This window comes from Triticum dicoccoides, chromosome 3B, assembly GCF_002162155.2.
Source record: "Triticum dicoccoides isolate Atlit2015 ecotype Zavitan chromosome 3B, WEW_v2.0, whole genome shotgun sequence".
Lineage (NCBI taxonomy): Eukaryota > Viridiplantae > Streptophyta > Magnoliopsida > Poales > Poaceae > Triticum > Triticum dicoccoides.
In genome coordinates this window covers 168,065,042-168,088,034 of record NC_041385.1, presented here as the reverse complement: position 1 = coordinate 168,088,034, position 22,993 = coordinate 168,065,042, and the positions used below count along the sequence as shown (strand labels likewise).

The 22,993-nt window shown below is 42.2% G+C and overlaps 1 protein-coding gene and 1 pseudogene across 1 annotated transcript; one reads left to right on the top strand and one right to left on the bottom strand.

The window, feature by feature from the left end:
* The first annotated feature begins 4,703 nt into the window (after window positions 1-4,703).
* LOC119279437 lies at window positions 4,704-5,463 on the top strand (annotated as a pseudogene).
* An 11,311-nt stretch (window positions 5,464-16,774) lies between these two features.
* Window positions 16,775-20,691, bottom strand: LOC119281060. The gene is made up of 10 exons (XM_037561701.1): window positions 19,229-20,691; window positions 18,924-19,115; window positions 18,148-18,252; window positions 18,016-18,057; window positions 17,826-17,921; window positions 17,643-17,738; window positions 17,405-17,515; window positions 17,272-17,304; window positions 17,139-17,189; window positions 16,775-17,054 (listed from the first exon to the last, which is right to left on the bottom strand). The coding sequence occupies exons 1-10, from the start codon at window positions 19,838-19,840 to the stop codon at window positions 16,956-16,958; spliced, it is 1,437 nt and encodes a 478-aa protein (XP_037417598.1). The 5' UTR covers window positions 19,841-20,691; the 3' UTR covers window positions 16,775-16,955.
* Between the last annotated feature and the right edge of the window lie 2,302 nt (window positions 20,692-22,993).

Sequence of the window (22,993 nt, the reverse complement as noted above, 5' to 3'; positions counted from 1 at the left end):
CCTGATTTCTTTTGTATTTTGATTTCTTCGTATGGGGCAATCACGCAAGTCTCTTCTTTCTTTATATAGGGCTAATGGGCTTTAGATTTATTTTTTAGAGCTCACACCCGATGATAGTTATATAAGGTTTACATTGTTACAAACGTCCAGAGACGGCTTTCCAAGTCACACATGGCGCCCAGGTGTGTCGTAGATCGTGGAGCGAGCAAAATATAGTGTGCATCCTTATTTCTCTCCCTTCTTTCAATGATTAAAGGTTTGTGGGCCCGAATCTAAGAAAAGGTATGTGAGCCCATCTTTGGGACGTTATGGATAGATAACCATGAAGGTGAAACAACGTGCTACACGCTACGAACTTCGCTCAGGTTGAATTCTGCTAAGGGACTTGTCCATAACAGAGCATCTAAGTCCCAGGTGTCCTAGCAATAGGATGCATCTTGAGATAGTGAATTCTATGAGAGCTCCTATCTGGCGCTTCAGGCACCGCGATCGAGCTGGTGCTCGCAATGCTTGCTCATAGGCCACAGCCCAAATAGTAGTCTCTCGGTCGCTGCTTGTTAGTTTTTTCATATATATTTTTCTCGGACGGTACTCTCCTCGCTCGTTCAGGAAAACCAGTTATCGTTTGTCAAAAATGTTCATCAATTTAAAAGAAGTCAAAAAACTTGAAAAATGTTTTTAACTTTGAAAAGTGTTCAAAAATTGGAAAAAAAATCAACAATTTCTAAAAGTTCACGAATTGAGAAAATGTTCCGGTGTTTGAAAAAGTTCGCAAATTTTACCTTTTTGGCGAATTAATAAAGTGCGGTGTGTTTGCCTAAACAAAAGAGCTCCTATCTGGCATACATGTTTTTCTTTAAAACTAGTTTTAGTTGGTCCTTTCTTTTACTTTATTTTCTTCTCTTTTCTTTTGTTTTTCATGTAATGCTTATTCGTTATTTTTCTTTATCCATTTTTCTGTTTCATTTTTTTACTTCTTTTTCTTGATTTATGTGTTTTTGACTTTTGTAGACAGGAACATTTTCCTTATGGTATATGAACGTATGTTTACACTTTATGAACAACTTCTTGAAGTCTATGAACTTTTAAAAAACACATAAAAATATAATACAGAAATACATTTTTTGTGAAATACATAAATACATTTTCTTGTACATATGAATATCGTTCAAATACACGATGAACATTTCTATATACATACCTGAACATATTTTTTTATCTTCTGATGTATACCTCCTATTTTTTGAACTTATTTTTCACAACATTTTATTAAACAATAATACTAGTATTGATTTGGAGGTTAAGGTGAGTAGGGCGTTTTGGAGCTCGGCCTCCATGGAGGCCGAAATGTCTGAAAAAAATCAAAAATTGAACTGTTTAGTATTAAAAGAAATCTGACAAAATTGTACAAGTAGACTAGGATGTGATGTGTATGTGTGCAAAAGTACATAATGAAATACGTTGAAATGCGGCATGTACAAAAAAGACAAATTCATGGACTTTGAGAATGAATAGTATCATGTGCTAAAAAGCCACGGATTTTTTTTCACAGCCCTCATTCCAACGTATTTCATCCTGAAAATTTGCATAGACGTGTGCTACGCCTCACTATATATCTGTATTTTTTCAGAGTTTTTTGAAACTTAAAAATATGAATCTTGATGAATTTTGAAAATTGCAAATGGAGGCCTCCAAAAGCATTTTTTTGGCTTAAGGTCCCCTAACAAAAAAAATGCAAAGCGGTAACAATTACTCCCCCTGTCCCAAAATAAGTGTCTCAGTTTTGTACTAACTTTAGTACAAAGTTGTACTAAGATTGAGACACTTATTTTGGGACGGAGAGACACACAATCTACTGAATGGATGGACGCACAAACCAGCACCGGTACGCATGATATCCGGTTCCCCGTGCTTGCTTGATGGTAGAAAAGCTCGATCAGAGGCCTCTAATGGCGATAATCAGGAAGGGAGTAAACGTGTGGTCGGTTCACACCTATGTGTCGGCTCTCTCTCACTGCGGTGCGCGCGCGGGTGCGATCGCACAATTGGAGAGTGGTGAATATGGCCAGGCAGGGTATTGACGCGGAATAAAGATGCGGTATTTATCATCTCCCTTGCCATGTGCCCCTGCCCCGCACCATTGCCTTCATCCCACTTCTGATGCCACCCTTCTATAAGTCCGCGTCTCATCCATCTTCAAGCGGTTGCAGCGTGCTTGAAACGCAGCTCGACCTCCAACTTTTAAGCGGGAGAAAGAGGAAGAGAGATGTTAGGGGTATTTAGAAGAATTTTTTGCGTCGGTCTCACGCCGGAGGGGGTGCCCAAAGGGCCAACAAGCTCGGGGGGCCTAGGCTTATGGATCCCTCAGCCACTTCCTGGCCTAGCTCCAGTGCTTCAGCGGTCTCTTTGATCCATAAAAAACACCGTAAATTTTCAGCCCATTCTGAGAACTTCTATTTCTGCACAAAAAACGACATCATGTTAAATCTGCTAAAAACAGCGTCAATCCGGGTTAGTTCTAATCAAATCATACCAAAAACATATAAAATTGTTTTAAACATGGCATGAATAATTCATAAATTATAGATATGTTAGAGACGTATCAGGAGACCCAACAGTATAACCCCGGGATGGCAGCACTAGTCGGGGAGGCCACATGAGTTGGCGTGTGCCACAAGGAGATCACCATCGGGGATGGTGTTAGAGGAAGGTGATGCGGTGCAGAAGAAGAGATGGGATCAACAGGGAGACGACGGGGGTTGGGGGGTTTGGGGCGGAGGGGAATGGGGATCTTGTTGGAGAGGATATAAACCGTAGATGTTTGGAGAACATGACACGAGGTGAAGACGGAGGGGGCGCTGGGAGTACACGCCATGGGGAGGTGAAGGAGATTGGATGGACTTAGCGAGGGTATTATTATGTACGTTGGAGCCCAATGTTTTAATAATTAATATTTATAATAATATTTTCATAAGTCAAACCATCCATGATTAAGGGCATATTCCGATGAAAATCACACCTTTCGACACCACTTGTTAGGCATAACCACACTCTCTTGGTCTAGTGTAGGCTTCTTTTCCTTACTTGTGGCCTGCCACAATTTTTTAGCACCCTACCGTCTTACAAAAGATCGCACTTGAGGCATAGGAGCTTCATACACGGTCTATTCGGGCGCGACGGGTCTTGTGGCAAGCTCGCTCAGCCGGAGGGATGAGAGAGTGTGGTGGCGTGATTGGGAGGGGGGCGCCAAGAAAAATATGAAAGTTGTAGTTTTACAGAGTCTGACTTTGCAAACTTGTTCTAGATTTTTTAAGTTTTTGAAATGTGCCTTTTTTGCAAGAAATTACGTATATTACTTACGTAGCCTCGCTACCATCACAAATACAAAGTTTGATGACCTCATCAGGGCCTGACCCTAACCGCACCACGGCACGGTCAATTCCTGCTAAGGAATTGCTCGCAAGTTTTAAGAAATTTGCTAGAGTTCCTCTTAGGAGCTTTGGCACTAATAAATTAATTTCCCTGTGGCATGCATGTATACCAGGGAGGGAGTGTGTAGCTACTGGCCATGGACTATGCAAGTCTAAGCATTTTAGTATGAACCTGCTTGCATATTTTGTTTGAACGTGTTGGTGAGTACAAGTACCGTTCTATGAGATCATCGAGCAACTGTTGCCAACCCTGGGTATATGGAACCACATTTAATTCACATATTGGAAAGTTTGGCAGAACTTTAGTCACACAACACATGCATGATCAATCGGTTTAATAGAGTGTATATTTTTGCAAATTAGTAATTTTACTTTATCCCTGCATTTATGGGATAATTCACATGCAATATTGTCAATATTTTCTTAACATGGTTACAAATAAATGGATTGACAATGGGGCGACATACACAGTTGAATAAGCAACCAACTTTGGATCAAATTAAACTACAAAATTAATTTGGTAATATCAGCTAAAACAAGCACATCTTATTAATAAAGATGCATCACCTTGACACTTGAGAGAGAATACTTCTATAGCTTATCTAGTTTATTACGATAACACAAGGTTACATGCCTTCTGAACTTCTATACATACTGACTATATATGGTTCTGATAATGGATCTTGAATCTTGATGATCATGGGGTCAACATTTATATTGAATTTCTTATAACGGAAAATGGTGTAGTATTTCCTTGTCGAACATTTTGATTAGCTCTGAGCAATTCTGTGAAAAAGAAGATTTGTAATGTGATCATGCATCAACTTATCGGCATATATACTTGAAGTTGTAAATGTACGTAGGGAAGTCCCTTACAAGCATCTCTGTGTTAATCAGAACAAAAATCCATGGTGTGATGATGTGTTCATCAAGCTATTAGCTAGCACCTCCTATGTTATGCGCGTGTAATTACAGTTAAAAGTTTTAAGTGGATGCGAAAGAACAGATTGGCACAATTAAGACCGGGGTTGAAGATGTGCTAGCTATTCGATCACGTTAACAAGCACTAAATCATGCGATCCCATCCATATCTGTAACAGTAATCTCTTACCATATCAACATTTCTTGGCACCCTGCAACCTCCTCATCCTGGCCGGTCCTCCACTATAAAACCACCTCTCCTCCCATGTTTTCAACTCACCAAAGCCAGCAACTTCCCTTTGCTGGTTTTATCTTTGTGTTGCATGCTTGCTTGCTGGAGGTCGGTCGGCAATGGCTCGCAAGAAGGTGACCCTCCAGTACATCCCCAATGACTCAACCCTGCGTGGTACCTTCAAGAAGCGCCGCAGAGGCATGATGAAGAAGGCCAGCGAGTTGGCCATCCCGTGTGACGGTAGGGCCTGCGTGCTGGTGTACGGCAAGGGCGAGATGGTGCCGGAGGGGTTCCCATCCCACGTCGGGGCGGTGAAAATCCTGAAAATTTTCAAGAACATGCCGGAGCTAGAGCAGTATAAGAAGATGATGAACCAGGATGGCTTTCTCCACCAGAGCATCGATAAGCTCCGGGACCAGCTCCGCAATTTCGGGCGCGAGTGCCGGGACCGTGAGATCAAGACCCTCCTACACATGGCCATGTGTGGCAACCTCCCTGGCCTCATCGGCCTTAACATTGAGGAGCTCGATCACCAGCGTGGGCTGGAAGGTGGAAATGCTCCTCAAGGGCATCGGCGATCGCATCGCCAAACTTCACGGACAGCTACCGGCTCCATACATGACTGGCAACATGGACATGGGATCTCCGGCGGTATATCAGTCACCGCCTACACAGGAGAGCTAGATTGACATGGTGAGGTCCGGAGGGGACCTCGTTGCTCTTGTTTGTAGTGGCTACTCTGGTAGCCACGATGCAGCAAGCATCATCTCCAGTGCTGGCTACTCCGGCGGTGACGCGATGCAACCCTTTGATCTTGGGTTCGGTTGGCATTGGGGCGCTGATCTTGGAGCGTCATCGAGTCCTTTCCCTCCCATGTAAGAAGGGAGATAATCCGCGGAGGGCACGACCAACTACGTGAGTCTCGTCCCGTGTCGATCCCTTATCAACATACTTCGTCGCAGGGGGGCCAATCCCATCTTGGCTCTCTCTTGTCGTGTCATGTCATGTCGTGTTACGCGTAATCTGTTTCATGGGAAGAATCTTTATTATATACTGTACTATATAATTTATACGTTTCATTTAATTTTCCGCCATATGCTTAATTCTTAGAATCAATTTTTGAAAACATTTTATAAAACCTTGAAAAATAATCTCTACCTTTTTTTAGCGAAACAGAAAAAAAAACAAATCATAGTCTTAATGGGCCAAGTCATGGCCGGTCCATGTAAGCAGCTCAAGCTTTTTCTCCGCAGCGGGCAGGGAGGAAGGGGATATACGCCGCGCTTTGCGGCAAATTGGCGGCGTGCAGAGGGACCCGACTGGACCGGCCCATGGAGTTCTACCGCAGGATGCAAAAATACAGGAGAATAATGAAGCACGCGTGACCCAGGAATCGAACCTGAGACCAGCTGCGTACTAGCACGCACTAGTAGCCACTCCGACTAACCACTACTGCTGTCAAATAACGCAGTGCACAACTTAAAGAACTAGTCATAAATGTAAAACAGAAACGGCATCCTGCAGCGACCTGGAACCAATACTGTAGAAAATTAGCTATTGTAGCGAATCTGAATTAGTTACTGGGGTGAACGTTTTTTAATGCATATTTTGAAAAAGTATCAACATTTCTTGAATTCCTGAAGAAGAAAAACGGAGACAGAAACATTTTCTGAATATGTGAACAAAAAAAATTGAAAAAGCTATGCATTGCTTAATTCAGTTTCCATGCGTGCTAATGATTCCAAGTTTCCAATTGTCCGATTTACAACGCTAATATCTAAGAATAACAACAGTGACAAAACACAACACTTTTTGATTTAACAAATCTTGAAAATTATGAACAATTTTAAGGTAAGTAATGTTTCAAAGTTTGAACATTTGTGAAACAACGCGAACAAATTTTGAAACTCCAAACAAATTTTTTGAATACATGAACAATTTTAAGAACAGGAACATTTTTTGAAATTTTTGAACAAAAAGTTGAAAAGCTGACCATTTATTGAATCTGCGAACAATTTTTTGAAAACACAAACAAATTTTAAAAAACACGAACAATTTTTGAAAAATGGGAACAAATGTGAAATCCCAATTTTTTTAAAATATGAACAAATTTGGAAATGTGAACATTTTATAAATATCACGAACAAAATTTGAAACTCCGAACAAATTTTGGAAACACAAACAAAATTTTGTACATTTTTTGAAAAGAACGAAATGTTTTTTGAAACCTGAACAGAAAAATTCGAACACCTTTTTTAGAACCGAACAAAGTATTGAATATACCGAACTTTTTTTAAAATTGCGAACAATTTTTGAAACTGAAACATTTTTTGAAATCCCGAACATTTTTTTAAAAGTTGTCCAAAGTTTGAACAAAAACATTCGTAACAATTTTGTCAAAACACAATTTTTTTTGAAAATTCCGAACAATTTTTGAAAAATGCATACAGTTTTTGAATTTGTGAACAAAATTTGAAAACACGAATTGTTTTCAAGTTTTGAACATTTTTGTAAAAGTGCGAACATTTTCCAAAAAATGCCAACATTTTTTTGAAAAAGAAAACATAAACTTGAAAAAAAAAGAAAAAAAGAAAGTAAAAACGAAAAATAAATAGAAAAAGAAAGGAAAATAAAAAACCGATTCAGGAACCTTCTAGAAGGTTCCCAAAACCCGAAAAAATCAGCCGGAAACCTCTAGAAGGTTCCCAAAACCGGGAACCCTGGAACCGTTAAGCGGGCCGGCCCGTTGCGTCGCTGCTGGTGGCTCGCCTGTGCGAAGCGCCGGCAGTTTGATGCAACGAGCAGCAAATAGGAAATTTCGGGAGGAAGAGCCAGCGCCTATTTGGTGGGCCTGCCCATGTATGGGGCCCCAGTTTTTATTCATTCATTTTTATTGTTATTGTTTCTTTTCTGTTTTCTCCTTTTTTTGCGTGGGGTTTAAAAAAAGAATCTGAAATTTAGAAAATTTTAAAACTTTTAAAAAAGATCAAGAAATCATAAAATATTTGAGTATTCTAAAAAAGTTTCCTGGTTTAAGAAAATGTTAACATATTAAAAACTGTTCATGATTTTGGAAACATGTTCAGGAAATAAAAAATATTTATCATTTGACGAAAATTTTGAAAAAATATTCGTATTTTCCAAAAAATGTTTGTGAAATTGAACAAATGTTCGCAAATTTAAAAAGGTTCATGAGTTTTTTTAAATGTTCAAAAAATTTAAAAATATGCTCCGGGATTACATAAAAAGTTCATTGATTCAAAAAAGTTCCCTGATTTAAAATACGTTCATGTAAAACAGTTCATGCATTTCATAAATGTTTGTCAAAAATAAAAATATTGGTGAGTTCAAATTTTTTTCCCAATTTCAGAAAATGTTCCTAGATTTAAAAATATATATTTTCAGAGGTTTAAAAAATACACAGTGTCAAACAATGTTCGTGAATTTGAAAAAACTGTTCACAAATTTAGATTTTAATTATTTAATCGGGAACTGAAAAATATTCATGGTTTCAAAAAAATACTCGAACTCAAGAAGAAGGGAAAAAGGAAATTTATATAAAAATAAAAATAAACGAAGACGCAAAAATGAAAGAGGCAATGAAAAGAACAAAAAATATAAAAAAGCTGAAAAATAAATCGCAGTAGTAATAATAAAAGCCAGTTCCAAAACCGGAAAGAGCTAATGGGCAGGATTAAAACGCCGAGGCCGGTGCAAAGCGCACGTGTCGGTTCTGGATCTCCCACCGCGGTGTGCCGTTGGAGAGGGGAGCTCCTATGTGACGCTCTGCGTCAAGCAGTCGAGCGATCGCATAGGGGATCGATAGACTGGGCCAGCCCATCTCTCTAGCGAACAGTAGCTCATGCTGGACCGCGGTGTGGCGTTGGAGAGGGGAGCTCCTATGTGACGCTCTGCGTCAAGCAGTCGAGCGATCGCATAGGGGATCGATAGACTGGGCCAGCCCATCTCTCTAGCGAACAGTAGCTCATGCTGGAAATAAAAAAGGTGCGTTGCCAGGAATCGAACACCAGACCTGTTGTTTAAGAGCGTGCGCCTCGAACCAGTTGAGCTAGCTAGCTTTGTTTACCACAGACCATTGCAAAATCTTAAGAAAACTAAAACGCCGATCCGAACATCTTTAAAAAATTCGAACACAAAACGGTTTTCTTGAAAAGAAAACGTGAATATTTTATCAAACGCGAACATTATTTTTTTCACAAATTCTGAGAAAACTCAAACATTTTTCAACACACAAATGAATTTTGGAGATGCGAACATATTTTTTAGAATGGAAATATTTTTTAAACTCCCAAAAAAATTGAACAGGAACAATTTTTCAAATTTCCAAACAAAATTTGGAAACACGAACAACTTTTTCACACGAACATTTTCTGAAACTGCAGAACAAAATTTGAAAAACGAACATTTTTTAAAATTACAAAAAAATTCGGAAACGGAACATTTTTCAAAACTCCGAACAAAACTTGTAAATATGAATTTTTTTAAAATTTTCGAACAAATTTTGGAGCAGGAACACTTTTTCAAACTCCCAAACAAATTTATGGAATTTACGAACATTTTTCAATTTGTGAACAAAATTTGAAAACATGAACATTTTATAAATTTGTGAACAAATTTGGAAAGATGGAACACTTTTTGAAATTCCAAAACATTTTGTGAATGCTTTTTTATTCAAAAAATAGGAACATTTATTGAAACTCACGAACAAAAATTGAAAACGAAAATTTTTCTTAAATTTGTGAACAAATTTTGCAAAGTTTTGAAATTAAAAAAAAACATCAAGAAAAGAAACAGAAACTAAAAAAAGAAAAGAAACATTTGTGAACAGATTTTTTTAAACATGCATACAGTTTTTGAATTTGTGAACAAAATTTGAAAACACGAATTGTTTTCAAATTCTAAACATTTTTGTAAAAGCGCGAACATTTTCAAAAAAATGCGAACATTTTTTTTGAAAAAGAAAACATTATCTTGAAAAACAAAAAAGAAAAAAAGAAAAGAAAAACGAAACAGAAATAGAAAAAGAAAGAAAAATAAAAAACCGGTTCAGGAACCTTCTAGAAGGTTCCCAAAACCCGAAAAAACCAGCTGGAAACCTCTAGAAGGTTCCCAAAACCGGGAGCGCAGGAACGGTTAAACGGGCCGGCCGGTTGCGTCGCTGCTCCGTGGCAGTTTGACGCAACGAGCGGCATATAGGATTTTCCGTTGGAGAGCATGCTGAAAATGGGGCAGACATTGGTCTAACGCGGAGTAAAGCCGCCGGCCCTCCACGCCAGACGCCATGTTCGCCTGCCCCCATCCATCGTGCGCCTGACTGATGCATTGCCACCGTTGCCTTCATCGCTCGCCCTTCTATAAGTGCAGCCATGCTTCAGCTGGTCTGTTTCGTCTCATCCATCCATCCCGTACGTACGTCGCCCCGAGCTAGCCAACAACCAGTGCGTGCTATTCTTGAAGACTCGAAGCGCAGCTCCAACTTCAGGCGGGGGAGAAGAGCGATGGGCTCGGTGCGCGCCGCCGCGATGTTGCTGCTCGTCTGCACGGCCGGCGCGCTCGTCACCCACGGTGAGACAAGACGCGGCTGCGTCCCTTGTGCTCGTCTCTTGATTCTTGAATCACGGCCGGTTCGCTTCGCTGCATATCACTCTCGGTCAATTTATTCTGCCTGATGAATCTTCTTTCCGTCGACGACGACCTGCAGCTGCAGGGGTCTCGGTCAAGGGACCGTCGTCGGGCAGCAGGGCGCGGCCGGATTTTTGTTCAACGACCTACATTGAGCTCGACAAGCCCTGCACAGACGAGCTGTGCAATGCTGAATGCATGAAGCTCTTCCCAGGCCCCGGCGGCTGCGAGAAAGGCAAGTGCCTATGCGGTTTCTGCTGAAGAAGAAAGGCAAGTGTCGATGCTGTACGTACGTGGAAAGCTTCATTCCAATAATGTGCCTTCCGCTCCATTTGGTCATCTTTTGGCCTTGTATCATCCAAGTTATTTCCTGTTCCTTGTTGATTGAGTAGCAACAAGGCCGGACGAGAGCCTTCTGTCTAGAAAAATAATAATGTATTTCGTTTGATTCTGTCCGTTTGTATGCACTGGCTGGCCGATGAATGAATGTTAGTCACCACCGTGTGAGCGTTAATTACTATCCGGCCACTGGAGTGCCTAATCATCAGTCGTCTGTTTTTCTATTTGTTTTAGGCCATTTTTTTCCTTCCAATCGTGGTTTGACACGTGTCCTGCTGATCACTTAGTCCAGACTCAGCCCCAAAAAGCATCTATTTTCACGATGGTTTCAGGTCGAATTCCGCTTCCCTTCCCCCTGCTCACTCATCCTGGATCTTCGTGCGCCAGCCTAAACTTAGGGTGTGTTTGGTTCTTGTCACGAAGTGGAACGGCATGGGTCGGACCTGCACCAGAGCCTCGTTCCTCCGTTTGGTTCATAGTGGGCTGACTAACATTAATTAACGCTCACACGCTGCACAAGTTAGCCTTTCCTGGCCTTTCTTCCTACCCCTTTCCAATCTACAGTAGTTCTTTATTTTGTGTCAAAACAAGGAGCAAACTGAAAAGTGAAACTGAAGACTGTACATAGCAGAAAAGTGACAACTGAAGACTGAAGGGCTAAACAAACTGAAATACAAAACAGAAAGACAGTAGAAAAATAAAACTGAAAGACAACTTATCAACTAGTTGGACATCGTTCTCTGATAATTTTCCAAAACAGTAAGTAGACTAAGAATAACACAGAACATATAAGAAAGAACTCTCACAGGAGTACATACATTTTGACAATGGCATACACAAATACCATTAACCACCATTAGCATCCACCATAATGTGATCCCAGACAAAAAAGGTTAACTAGAGCAGGTCGAAATGGATTAAATTCGGTTGCACCAGCCGACAAGGTAGAATCATGATGAGTACATCCCTCTATATCTTGATGTTAATTTGAGCACGAACTTGTTCTATCCAGACTTAAGCAAGTTCAACCATCGACATAAGCATGGTGTTCTGCTTTTGTGTAGCCTAGTCCACCCACTATCAAATAGTAGTCCATTCCTAGGGATGTTGATCTAAGAAACAATTTTCTTGGGGGGTTTTCTGCATACATAGAAGAGATGTTGCAAGAAAATAGGAGAAAAATCATAAGAGAGATAAGAGGCAAGAAAAATGGAGTACAAATTAACATGGAACACACGTATAGGTGGCTTAGCATCGAAGACATATTTGTAAGAGTCAAGCAAAAGCGCAAAAGGGTGGCACAATGCCCTTTGCATCACCTCTAAAAGATCATACAAAATAGCCTCCCTGGTGGCTAGAACCACAATACATAATGTGTACGTAGCCGAGGAGAACAAATCCTCCAATCCCTTAGAAATCCATGAATACATGTGGGCCTCCCAAGAAAAGGGGATTGGTTATTTCTTTCTCAGCGTGAACTTCAAAACGCATTGATCCCGTTGAATTCATGGGTCAGTACACTAAATATAAAATCGTTATTTTCCAAACAAGATCCTGGAGAAAAAATGATTTGCTAAATGAAAACAACACTTGACTGAACAAGGAAAAGATGTGTGAAGCGGCATGTGTTTCTTAATGTTCCATTGAGAACAGAATGAGCAAATGCCCACTGATCTCCCCTCTGGTCTATGGAAAATGAACACATGTGCTCCAGTGAGAACAAAATGACCAAATATCCATTGAAAAAGTGCCATTTCGCACATGGGAAACTAATAAATAGATAGATAGACACTATTTCCCAAAACTGAGATTGGCACAGAAAATATGAGGTGCCTAAGAAGAGCCACTTGCTGCTGCACATGACACATAAATATGAGATGCCTAAGAAGAACCAAGAAGTAGAGAGTGAAAAACAACAAAAACTAAGCGAATGAGGAGGGACTTACTGAACAAAATTGTGCCTTTAGGTACTGACTGCAAGATCAAAATAAGAGAATAGGAAGAGAATCTGAAGACAGACTAAACAAGACTGGAAAACTAAAGAGAGACTACATAAGAAGAAATGAAGATTGAAACTAGAAACCAAGACTAAGAAAGAGAGAATGAACAAAAGGAAGGGAAAATAAAGAAGAGAAAACTGATGAAAATGAGAACCAGAGAAAACATAAAAAATAATGAGATCCTTAGGGAATTGGAAAAACTGAAAAACTGAAAGAATGAGGAACTACAAACTGATAAAACACTAATCAAATACTAATGACAAAGACCTATGAGGAATGGGACTGAAGAAGTATGCAAATCATGCCACTCCCTGTTTAAAAAAACCTTACTGAAAATTGATACAAAACTGAAAACATGGAGACTGATACTAAGAACGAAACCCACATGTTCATAGACTGACTGAAAACTGAATGAAATAAATTAAACAGAAAATGAACTATATAAGAAACTGAATTAGAGACTAAAAACTGAGTAATGATTTTTTCAATAATGACAAACTGAGTAATGATGGAATGAATGGTCAGAGACCGAGGGACTAAACTCTAGACTCACACTTGGACTGACTAAAATTTAGTTATCTAACATAAAAAGAATGATCAATATCAAGATAATGATAACAAATACTGAAGTAAAAAACTGAGTACTGATTTTTCTCAATGATTAAAAACTGAAAGTTACCTAACATCATTAATAAAAGAAAGCTATTGAAAAACAGTAAGCAAACGAAGAATGATGCAAGCTTAAGAACCGAGAACAAACGACCAGTGACTAAATGAAAGACATGTGAAAAACTGATGAGAAAATAACTTAATGAGAAGACATGAAAAAGGGTGAAATATTAATAGAAACTGAAGACTAGCAGACCAACAGACTAAAGAACGGGATACTGAACCGACTAACTGAAGAAAATTAAGTTAAATGATAGAAAAAACTAAATGAGAAAAATGAAAGTGATTGAATAATTGAAAATAAGAAAAATATAACTAAAGAAATAAAACTAACTTGAAATTGACTAAAGGAAAATATAGTGAATGCCAAATTCTAAATGAAATTAAACTGAAAACTAAGCAAAAAGCAGATCAAAAGTAAAAAAAAAAAAAAAACTGAATACTGGATTTCAACGGTGCCATCCCTCTCCACAGCCCCAAAATCAGCTTGTGCTTGCGAAAAGGCATTTCACAGTTAATATGCCCAGCCCCTATTTCACAATTGAGGTCGGCGCTATTTTGCTGTAGCACGCTATTTTCTTCATTTTCCCCGCTCTTTTCCTCGCCGCCGCCTCCGCCGCTGCATTGCAGCCGTGCAATTTGGACGCGCGCTCGCCCAACCCCTTCCTCTTGGCGCCGCCGAGCTACCCAACCACGACCACCTGGTTTGCGCACCCGCCGGCCGAATTTGGGGCGGATCCGGTCGGTCTTGAGCTCGCCCGGCTGTGGGAGGCCGGGTCGCGCCATGGACTGGCCGGGCACCTCGCCGGAAGGCCCTGGCAGGGCCGCAAGGCCACATGCAGGCAGTGGCTCGTCCTCTAGCCGCTCGGATCTGCACCGTCGGTGCCCGCCGGCAGATGCGCGAATGGCGGCCGACCGGGCTCGGTGCTTGCCCAAAAGCTCGTCGGCGCACCGTTGCCCCTCATTAAATGCGACCACTGCCCAAGGATGGTCGTGCGCCATGTGTCTACAACGCCGGAACATCCCGGATGGGTGTTCATCAAGTGCTTAAATGATGGGGTATGTGCTCTTTTTAGCTTCGGTTTGTGCTCTCGGATTAGACTAGTTGTGCTAACTTCAATTTTTATTGTGTAGAATGGAGGCAAGTTTTGGTATTGGGAAGAAGAGTACATCGATATATTGATAGAGCGAAATTTAATACATGTTCGTGCACTTTTAGCTAGCCTAGAGGTTGTAGATGAGACAAGTGCACTTGTTGCTAGATTAAAGGCTAGGCACGATACTACGTGCGAGGAAGCAACATCGACTTCTGGCTTGAAGAAGAAAGGAGGGTGCAACGTCGAGCCTCCTCCACAGATCAACAATGAGTGCATCGAGAAGGCCCTAACCTAATTCAAGGGAGCAGTTATGGAAGTTGGGTATCTTCTTAAATGTATTCTTGTGGTTCTTGTTTTCTTTGGCCTTGCTTTACTAGTCAAAATGTGATGATGTATTGTCATGTACCAAAAATGAATGATGAAAAAAAGTTAAGGACTTGCAAAGAAATGTGCACGCGGACAAGATGCGGCCGGGATGCGTCCGCGCGCTGGGCGCACGGCCACCGCATCCCGGAAACTGCCCGGACACGACCCCATTGCCCTACCCAAACAGACAGAGTCCGGACAAAACAGACGTCCGTTTGGGGTCGCGCGGTGGAGTTGGCCTTAGATGTATTCATTTATGCGACAAGTAACTCGAGATAGACAAAGTACGAAACAAACCACAATAATCTGAGTTCCCCCGCCTATGGATTACATGTGCTCGCATTTATTCCTGGATTTATTTCACAATATAAACAGAATACATGCGATATGTTAACTCCTCTCACAACAACCCCCGGATGAGGATCCCTTGATGTGGATTGTTCTACCGTTGAGTTACTGACACATGAGTCTCATATAGCATGGGGCCCACCTGTTAGTGAACCCACTCCCTCTTGGTAGTCCCATCAGCGATGATGCCAAGGCTGTACCTCTTTGAAAGCTTGCGGTAGGTAGATCCTCGGTCATGATGTCCGAGAAGCTACGATGCTCGCGGCGGCATAACCGTCGCAGTCCCACACATGCACACGATACCCAGCCTTGCCGCATGTACAATAGTAAGTTCTAAATATGTACTAGTTTATCAATAGTTGGCCCATCTTACATCCTCACAAAGCATCTTGCGTCTCGTGTTGCAGCCGACTACTAACTAAGAGGCCGCTTCTCTTCTCTCTCCTCTTCTCCCTCTTCCAACTAAGTAAAGATATATTATTCTATTTCTTATAGCCTGCTTATGTCACTCTATTGTACTTGCTCTTACATGCTATGTCTACAAAAAATTACCACTTCTCTTAATCTTCTAAAAAGCTACCACAAATTTGGTTGGCTGTTTTAAAAAAAAACTAGTTGCTGAAGTGTTAAATACTAATCGTGTTTATGACAGGTCACCATTATATTGGACTGTTAGTTGACCGTTATGACACCAGGAGCCACATGTCGGTCCCTAAAATAAGGCAATCGGTCCCTGCAAGTTCTGCAAAAAAGCAATCGGGCCGCTGTTAATTTGAAAAAAAACAATCGAGTCCCTCTGCGCCGGCCGTGTTTAGCGGCGGCCATAGCACGCATCCGAGCTCGTTTATGGCGCTCTCCGTGGTGGACATGGCCGCCGTCGTCGAGCAACGCCTCGAGACATGCGCTCTAGCGCTGGCCGCCGCTAGTGCTGCATGCCGCCCCCAGCAGCCAGCCGACTGATGTGCGGAGGTGAGATGGGGAATTTCTGAATTTCCTTTTTTATCATTGGTAATTTTAATGACATGTTGACATGTGGGCCCCATGTGTAAATGAACAGTCAAACTAGCAGTCAAACAAACGATTCACTTATGGATGGGACCCAGCTGCCATAAGCATGATTAAAATTTAATCAAATTGCAATTAGGGTTTTCTAGAACAGCCAACCAAATTTGTGGTAGCTTTTTGAAAGATTAAGAAAAGTGATATTTTTTTAGACATAGCCTATAATGCGGTAGTCTTTTGCTATTTACTCCTCGCTTGCCACGTCGAACAGCCGCCATGAAGGGCCTCAGCAGCATGCCTGCCTCGACCACTGGCTTATCCGCGTCCACCGCGAGATCTCCCCACCACCTTCAAAGGCCGGGCCGGCGTCACTGCGGCATGGCCGGGGGCAACGGCAAGCAAGGGTGGGCAACAGCGACGCGGTAGGGTTTCCCATTTTGCTCAAACAGAAACGACACATTCTATATATAGTTTTGATTTTTTTTTCTCATTTTAAAATCATTTGGATTCGGTCCTACAGAGAAATGGGGGATAAGCGATTGGTTTGTTTGTTAAGGATGCTTTCTTCTGCGGCAAGATGAACCGGAGTTCCTAAATTAAACCATGTCGCGAGCGTTCCTGAATTTCGCAGTCTCAATGAGGATTTTCCATCAATTGGATTTTTTCATTTCATGATGGCATTTGAACAATTTGCTCTAGGTACGCACGTAGTAAATGCAAGACACAACTATTCAATTCAAGATGAATTTCTTCCATACAATAGCTAGTCAATTCAAGATCTGATTTTTTTTCCATACATAAGGTACCTAACAGGCGTTGCTAGGAATAATGCAGCCTGGGGTCTTTATGGAACCAGCGCCAAGACATTACCAACACAACTACACATCTGCTATCTTAACAAACGCAACTACGCAGTTGCTATCTTGTCCTTGGGAATTAATCCTATCAGTTCTGCAATCTTGAGCTTCTTCCTGGCGTACCGCTCATACGTTCCTGACGACTCACGCTGAAAATGGAAAGAGTAAGCTATATATTACATACAAAACTGCAAGTGGATACAATGTTGTTTGACAATATCTACCCAACATACCGTCCAGCGAATTTCCTGTTTAATCAGCTCACGGGCTCTATCTTCTGGAACCTAGGGACATGAAAGAAAGAAATCACACACGAGAATATAACAGGGACCAATGGATGCTAAGACAACACCATACTATACTTACACCGTCACTAAGGCCCGTCGTGCACTTAACAAACTACAAAGAAAGAAGACCAAATCAATTTGAATTGTAAAAGATGTGCTGATTTATAACAAAAGAAAGCACATATAAAATGTCTGTTGAACAAAGAACCTACTACTAGGTCCATTTTGGAATCGCCATACTCCAGCTCATACTTCATACTGCGGTCGTGTGCTGGAAACAAGTTAGCCTCATAAACTTGCTTGAGAGCATCTCTGAAACGCAGCTGAACATTGTCCAGGGGAAAATAAACAACATCGCCAAGCATAAGTAGAGAGCAAGTATTCACAAAACACAATCATCAGTGAAAATAACAATGTTGAGTTTTGAAAAGGCTGACGTGTAGCGCTGACCTGATGATCCGCATTGAGCCGCCTCCAAATATTATACAAGATACCATCAAGATCTTTCACAAACATGAGATGTATGCGCGCATTCCATATATACTCCTGAATTGAATCGAAAGGATGCAATTGTTAGACACAACTATAACTAGGGCCGAACATCTGACTGAGCAAAGGACAGAGGAATCATACATGTAAACCAACAGCTGCAAGTTTCAGGGTCATGCAGGGAAACTTAGAAGCGATCCTAATTGCTTGGAACGTAGCCTTTGAATGTTTATGCGCCCACTAAATAATAGAACAGAAAAGTTATTGTGGTGCTGCAATATTTATATAGAGATTTTTTGCGATTCCATGGTTTTGAGAGGTCAAATATGCATACCTCGATAGAAGACTCGTTTGTCAGCAGATACTGCTCAAGCCACTGTCAAGAACAAACGTTGTTAGTCCAAGAAAACAAAAATACTGATCAAAGTTCTAATCTTGAACTAGCTGATTATTGCAGAAGGCATACTTTAAGTTCCTTCGCAATTGTTTCCCAGTAGCTGAGATAATCTCTATCAGCTTCAGGGGTGCTATAAAATGTTTGGTATCTTCTCCAACTCGAATACTCATCACCCTGCACCCAAATAAAACAACATGGTACAGCTGCCCTGAGAATAACAAGCACTGGACATAAGTGAACGGGATGCTCCTATGAGTATTGATTATAGAGTACTTATGCAGTTCAAGAAGACCTAAATAACACATAGTACTCGAACATGTCAAAAATATATGGGGACTTGCAAAAACGGGCAAACTTTGTATATGCATACAAAAACAGGATAGTAGTTGTATTCTTGGAGCAGCCTATAGCATGAATACCCAATTGAGGTTTTAGGACTTGTTCCATCCAAATAACAATTAAAAATTAATCTCTGTTTGTTTTTTAATTGAAAACCCCGCTAAAAAAAGGTCTCGCTTTTCTTTTGTTGTAGATTGCATGTATTATCATATTTTACCACAACTTATTGCAAGCACCCATATTCTAATATTTGCTTAATCTCCAAATGCTGCTCTTTTCTTAATTTAGGTGTTGAGTTTCTCCAAGAAACTAATGCCACTTACACTGAGTGGTTACTCACTTAACAGTCGGCATGCCACAAGAAGTCACATTCTTATTAAGTATTTTTTTTTTGCTATTGTCCATTCAAAGGGAAAATCAATAAGAAACTGGTTACTGAGTGCATGGGTACAGATTAAATGTAGATGCATTACAGAAATAAATGCAGCGAATACGACAACACTTACGTCATTTAAAAGGACTAGCCGCTGGTAGTCGCTCAAGGACGCTTTGTAACAGAGTTCGGCATCAAAATACCAACCAAAGAGGTCATCCTCATAGTGAAAAAAGTACTTGTTCTTCACGATAAGCTCTGGAGGGTACTTGCGTTCCAATGCAACATCATCATCCAGCTCGTCAACCGGCTTTCCTTTCAACAGCTACACAGATGGATGGAGTAGGCACATAAGAGAGTGGGCATAATTTTCCATGTAATGTATGATAGATTAATGAACAGATAGGAGCATCGATATATGGGACTAATATAACTAACCAGGCAAGCTTTGATGCGATAGAGTGCATACTTGAGATGGAGCTTGTTGGCCTGCTCTTGGTCCAGTTTGGTCCAAGTGTCAATTTCATCCATGGCAGCCCCTAGTAGTTCACAGTCTCTCATGTGTTCCACCTCCGTGATAACATCGCCGGGTTCAGTGTAAGTGGAACCCGTATCAACAATGGCCGAATCAGATTCTCCAGAATCTGTATTTCGTCCCTGGGTCTCGTTCAAGAACTTCTGGCATTGGCATTCTAGCAGAGCAGCTCGCGAATAGTCATCGTGGAAAGATTTACGAGCAAGGACTTCGAGGATTTCAATGGGAGGGAGATTTGAGAAACCGGCCATATCCGAGCCGTCGTCGCCGACTGGTAATTGCAACTGGGCGAGGCGCGAGGCGATGATTTCATGGTACCTTGACTCTGTTGAGGATGTAACAGGCTCGTCGGGGAGTCCGGGCGGCGGAGAGCCTCCGTCCAAACGGCTGCTGCTGCTATCCGAATCGACAAGGGATCCAGACAACGATGCGCCATCTTCACCAGGGCGCCGGCGGGACACTCCTTCCTGAAGAGGACTCCTCCGGCGGCGGCGCCTCTTCTGCGGCATCGCCATCTGATCGACGATGAGTTTTTTGATTTACCGGTGGAGTTTTTTTTTTGTTGCTCAAGCCAAAATGCATTGCGGAAGGGAGATGGGCCTGCTAGGCCCAGGATATGATGGCTTCGCCTCTCCTAAATCGCGCAAAACCTATATAATGCTCATAGCCAGTGCACCGTCCGTCTTGCCTGATGCTTTTTCCCCGCCGTGTAGCTACTAGGCCGGATACGAGCTGTTGCCCTAAACGTTGTTCGAGCAGCAACACAAAAGGCAGTTAACACAAGGACTAATATTTGGAAGAGACCTTTGTTTGGCCAGCTAGTTCCGAATACAGATGCTTTTTTCATAGAAGACAGTTACTCTGGATCATGTGGTGCAGTTATCCGTGACGGCGCTGGTTTCTTTATTACGGCCTCCACGGTGAAATTGGAGCATGTCGGTGACGTTGAATCAGCGGAGGCGGCAGCTCTTCTTAAGGGTTTGAAGCTAGCTCGGTCGGTGGGAGCAAACTCCATCGTCGCCCAGGCGGATAACATCACAATTGTGGATGCAATGGCGAACAATACTGGTCATTCTATGGTGGCTGACCCTATACTGGATGAATGTCGGCAAATATGCACAAATTTCAGGAAGGTTCTTTTTGAATTTTGTAACAGAGAATCAAACACGGTAGCTCATACACTAGCTCAGCATGGTCGGGATGATCCACCGTCTTTGTGGTTGGACGCCCCACCTGGCTTTATTTTAGATTTACTTGCGGATGATGTAAGCATTATTTAAAAAGTTAATAAAGCTAGCCGTAAAGCCTTCCCCCAAAAAAAGCTACTAGGCTGGATTGTCTAAAAAGAAGCGTTGGTGGACCGGTGGACCGGATCATTTTCTTCTTCACGTCAAGCAAGGCGACTTCTTCTCCTTTTCAAGAGAGCAACTAATAACTAAGAGCATCTCCAACAGCCGCGCTATAAACGCGCCGCGCGGAAAAAGTAGTGGTTTTAGCGCGCTCTACCGTTCTCGGCGCTCCAGCGGACGGGCAAAAACCGCACACGCGGCATATGTAATTCAGCGCGCGAGCGGAAACGCCATCGCGCGACGTTTATTTGTTGCGCCCGCTCCCGCGCGCTTGACTCTCGAGCGCTCGCGCGCAACTCCACCTACCCATCCAACCGCGCCGCCGCCGCCGCCGCCCGCGCCACCCCATTTTTCCGGCGCCCGTTCCGGCACTTCCCCGGTCTTTCCCGCGCGGCCGCGACTTCCTCCCTCTCTCTCTAGTCAATGCCTCCCGTCGCGCGGGGCAGTCTCCGACGAACAGCGTCCGTCCGCCCACCGCCGCTTGGCGCCCGCAAGGTGTTCGACAAAAGGCCCGCAAGGTATGTATTGCTTCCAACTTTCACATTTTTGCATGAAATTTGGTGCATGTTGTTTATAGCCTAGTTTTGAACATTTTATATGAGTTCGTCATATGATTCTTCCGAAGAAGAATTTTATATGGAAAAGGAGGAGGATCTTGTAATGATCCTAGCTATGCACATCAATAAAAAACCGAAGCATGGTGGTTCGGTTATGGGTCGGCAAAAAATTTGGAGGGATATGATTGATGCCCACAACAGATTGATGAGGCACTATTTTGTGGAGAATCCCACATACCCAGAGTCGTACTTTCATCGCCGGTTTAGGATGAGCACCGAGTTATTCAGCGCATTGCAAAGAAATTAGCGAGCCATGACCGGGTTTTTCAGCAGAGGAGGAATGCAGCCGGAGAGCTCAGGCATAGCACCTTTTAGAAGGTGACAACCGCTTTGCGTATGTTGGCATGCGGTATCCCCGCTGATCTAGTTGATAATCGCTTGGCCATGGGTGAGAGCCAAGCCATCATGTGTGTCAAGCGCTTCGCAGTTGGAATTGTGCAAGTGTTTGGTCCGGAGTACTTGAGAACTCCCAATGAAGAAGACGTCGCAAGGCTATTGAAGATGAACAAAGCTTGCGGGTTTCCAGGTATGCTTGGCTCAATAGATTGCATGCATTGGAGTTGGAAGAATTCCAAAGGCATGGCATGGCCAATTCCACGGACAAAAAAGGGTTCCACTATAATCCTTGAAGCGGTGGGCGGTCAAGAGACTTGGATTTGACATGCTTTTTTGGAATACCTGGATCTTTGAATTACATCAACGTTGTCAACCGGTCACCACCGATGAGTAAGATTGCAAATGATGAACTGCCACCGGTGCAGTTTGTAGCTAATGGTCGTACATACAACCATGGCTACTATCTTGCGGATGACATCTACCCAAAATGGCAAACATTTGTGAAGCCGGTGAAAAAACCGGAAGGTAAGAAATATCTTGATTTCCACAATGCTCAAGCGGCGGCTAGAAAAGATGTGGAGAGAGCTTTTGGGATTTTGCAAGCCCAATTTGCTATTGTGAGAGGACCGACTAGATTTTGGGATCCGAAAATGCTTTGGTACATAATGCATGCTTGTGTGATCATGCAGAACATGATCATCGAGAATGAGCGTGACTAAGATGTAGACTACTCTCACTATGAGCTCTTGGGACATCCCGTGCGAGTGCGGCGGAGGGCTGAAAGGGTGGCCCATTTTGTTGCCTCCTATCATGCCATTCAATGTCCGGCAGCGCATAATGAACTCAAGAAGGATCTCATTGAGGAGTGGCGGGCTTGGAATGGCCGCCAAAGAGCATCATGATTTGTGCGTTTATGTTGTATTGTTGAACTATTTATTGTATTTCTCATGAAAATACTATTTGTTTGATGAGTTGTAATAAATCGAACTATTCATTTTAAACTTGGTTGAATTATGTTTGTGATTTAAAAATTCTATGCCATGCCTTTGTTTTGTGGATGTGTTGTGAGATAAAATGCAATAAATGTGGATGCGCGGCTGATCGCGCGCGCTGCATTTTAGCGCACTGCTGGAGCTGCGTGCGCGCTGCATTTTAGCGCGGCTGCTGGAGCCAGCGCTGTGCGCCGTGTCAAACCTGGCGATGGGCGCGCCGCAAACCAAATTTTAGCGCGCCGTGCGTTAGGCGCCTGTTGAAGATGCTCTAAGAGCATCTCTAACAGACGCCCTACGAAGCCGCGCGCTTAAAACAATTTACAGCGCCAAAATATCATTTTAGCACGCTAGATAACTGAACATCTCTAGCAGAT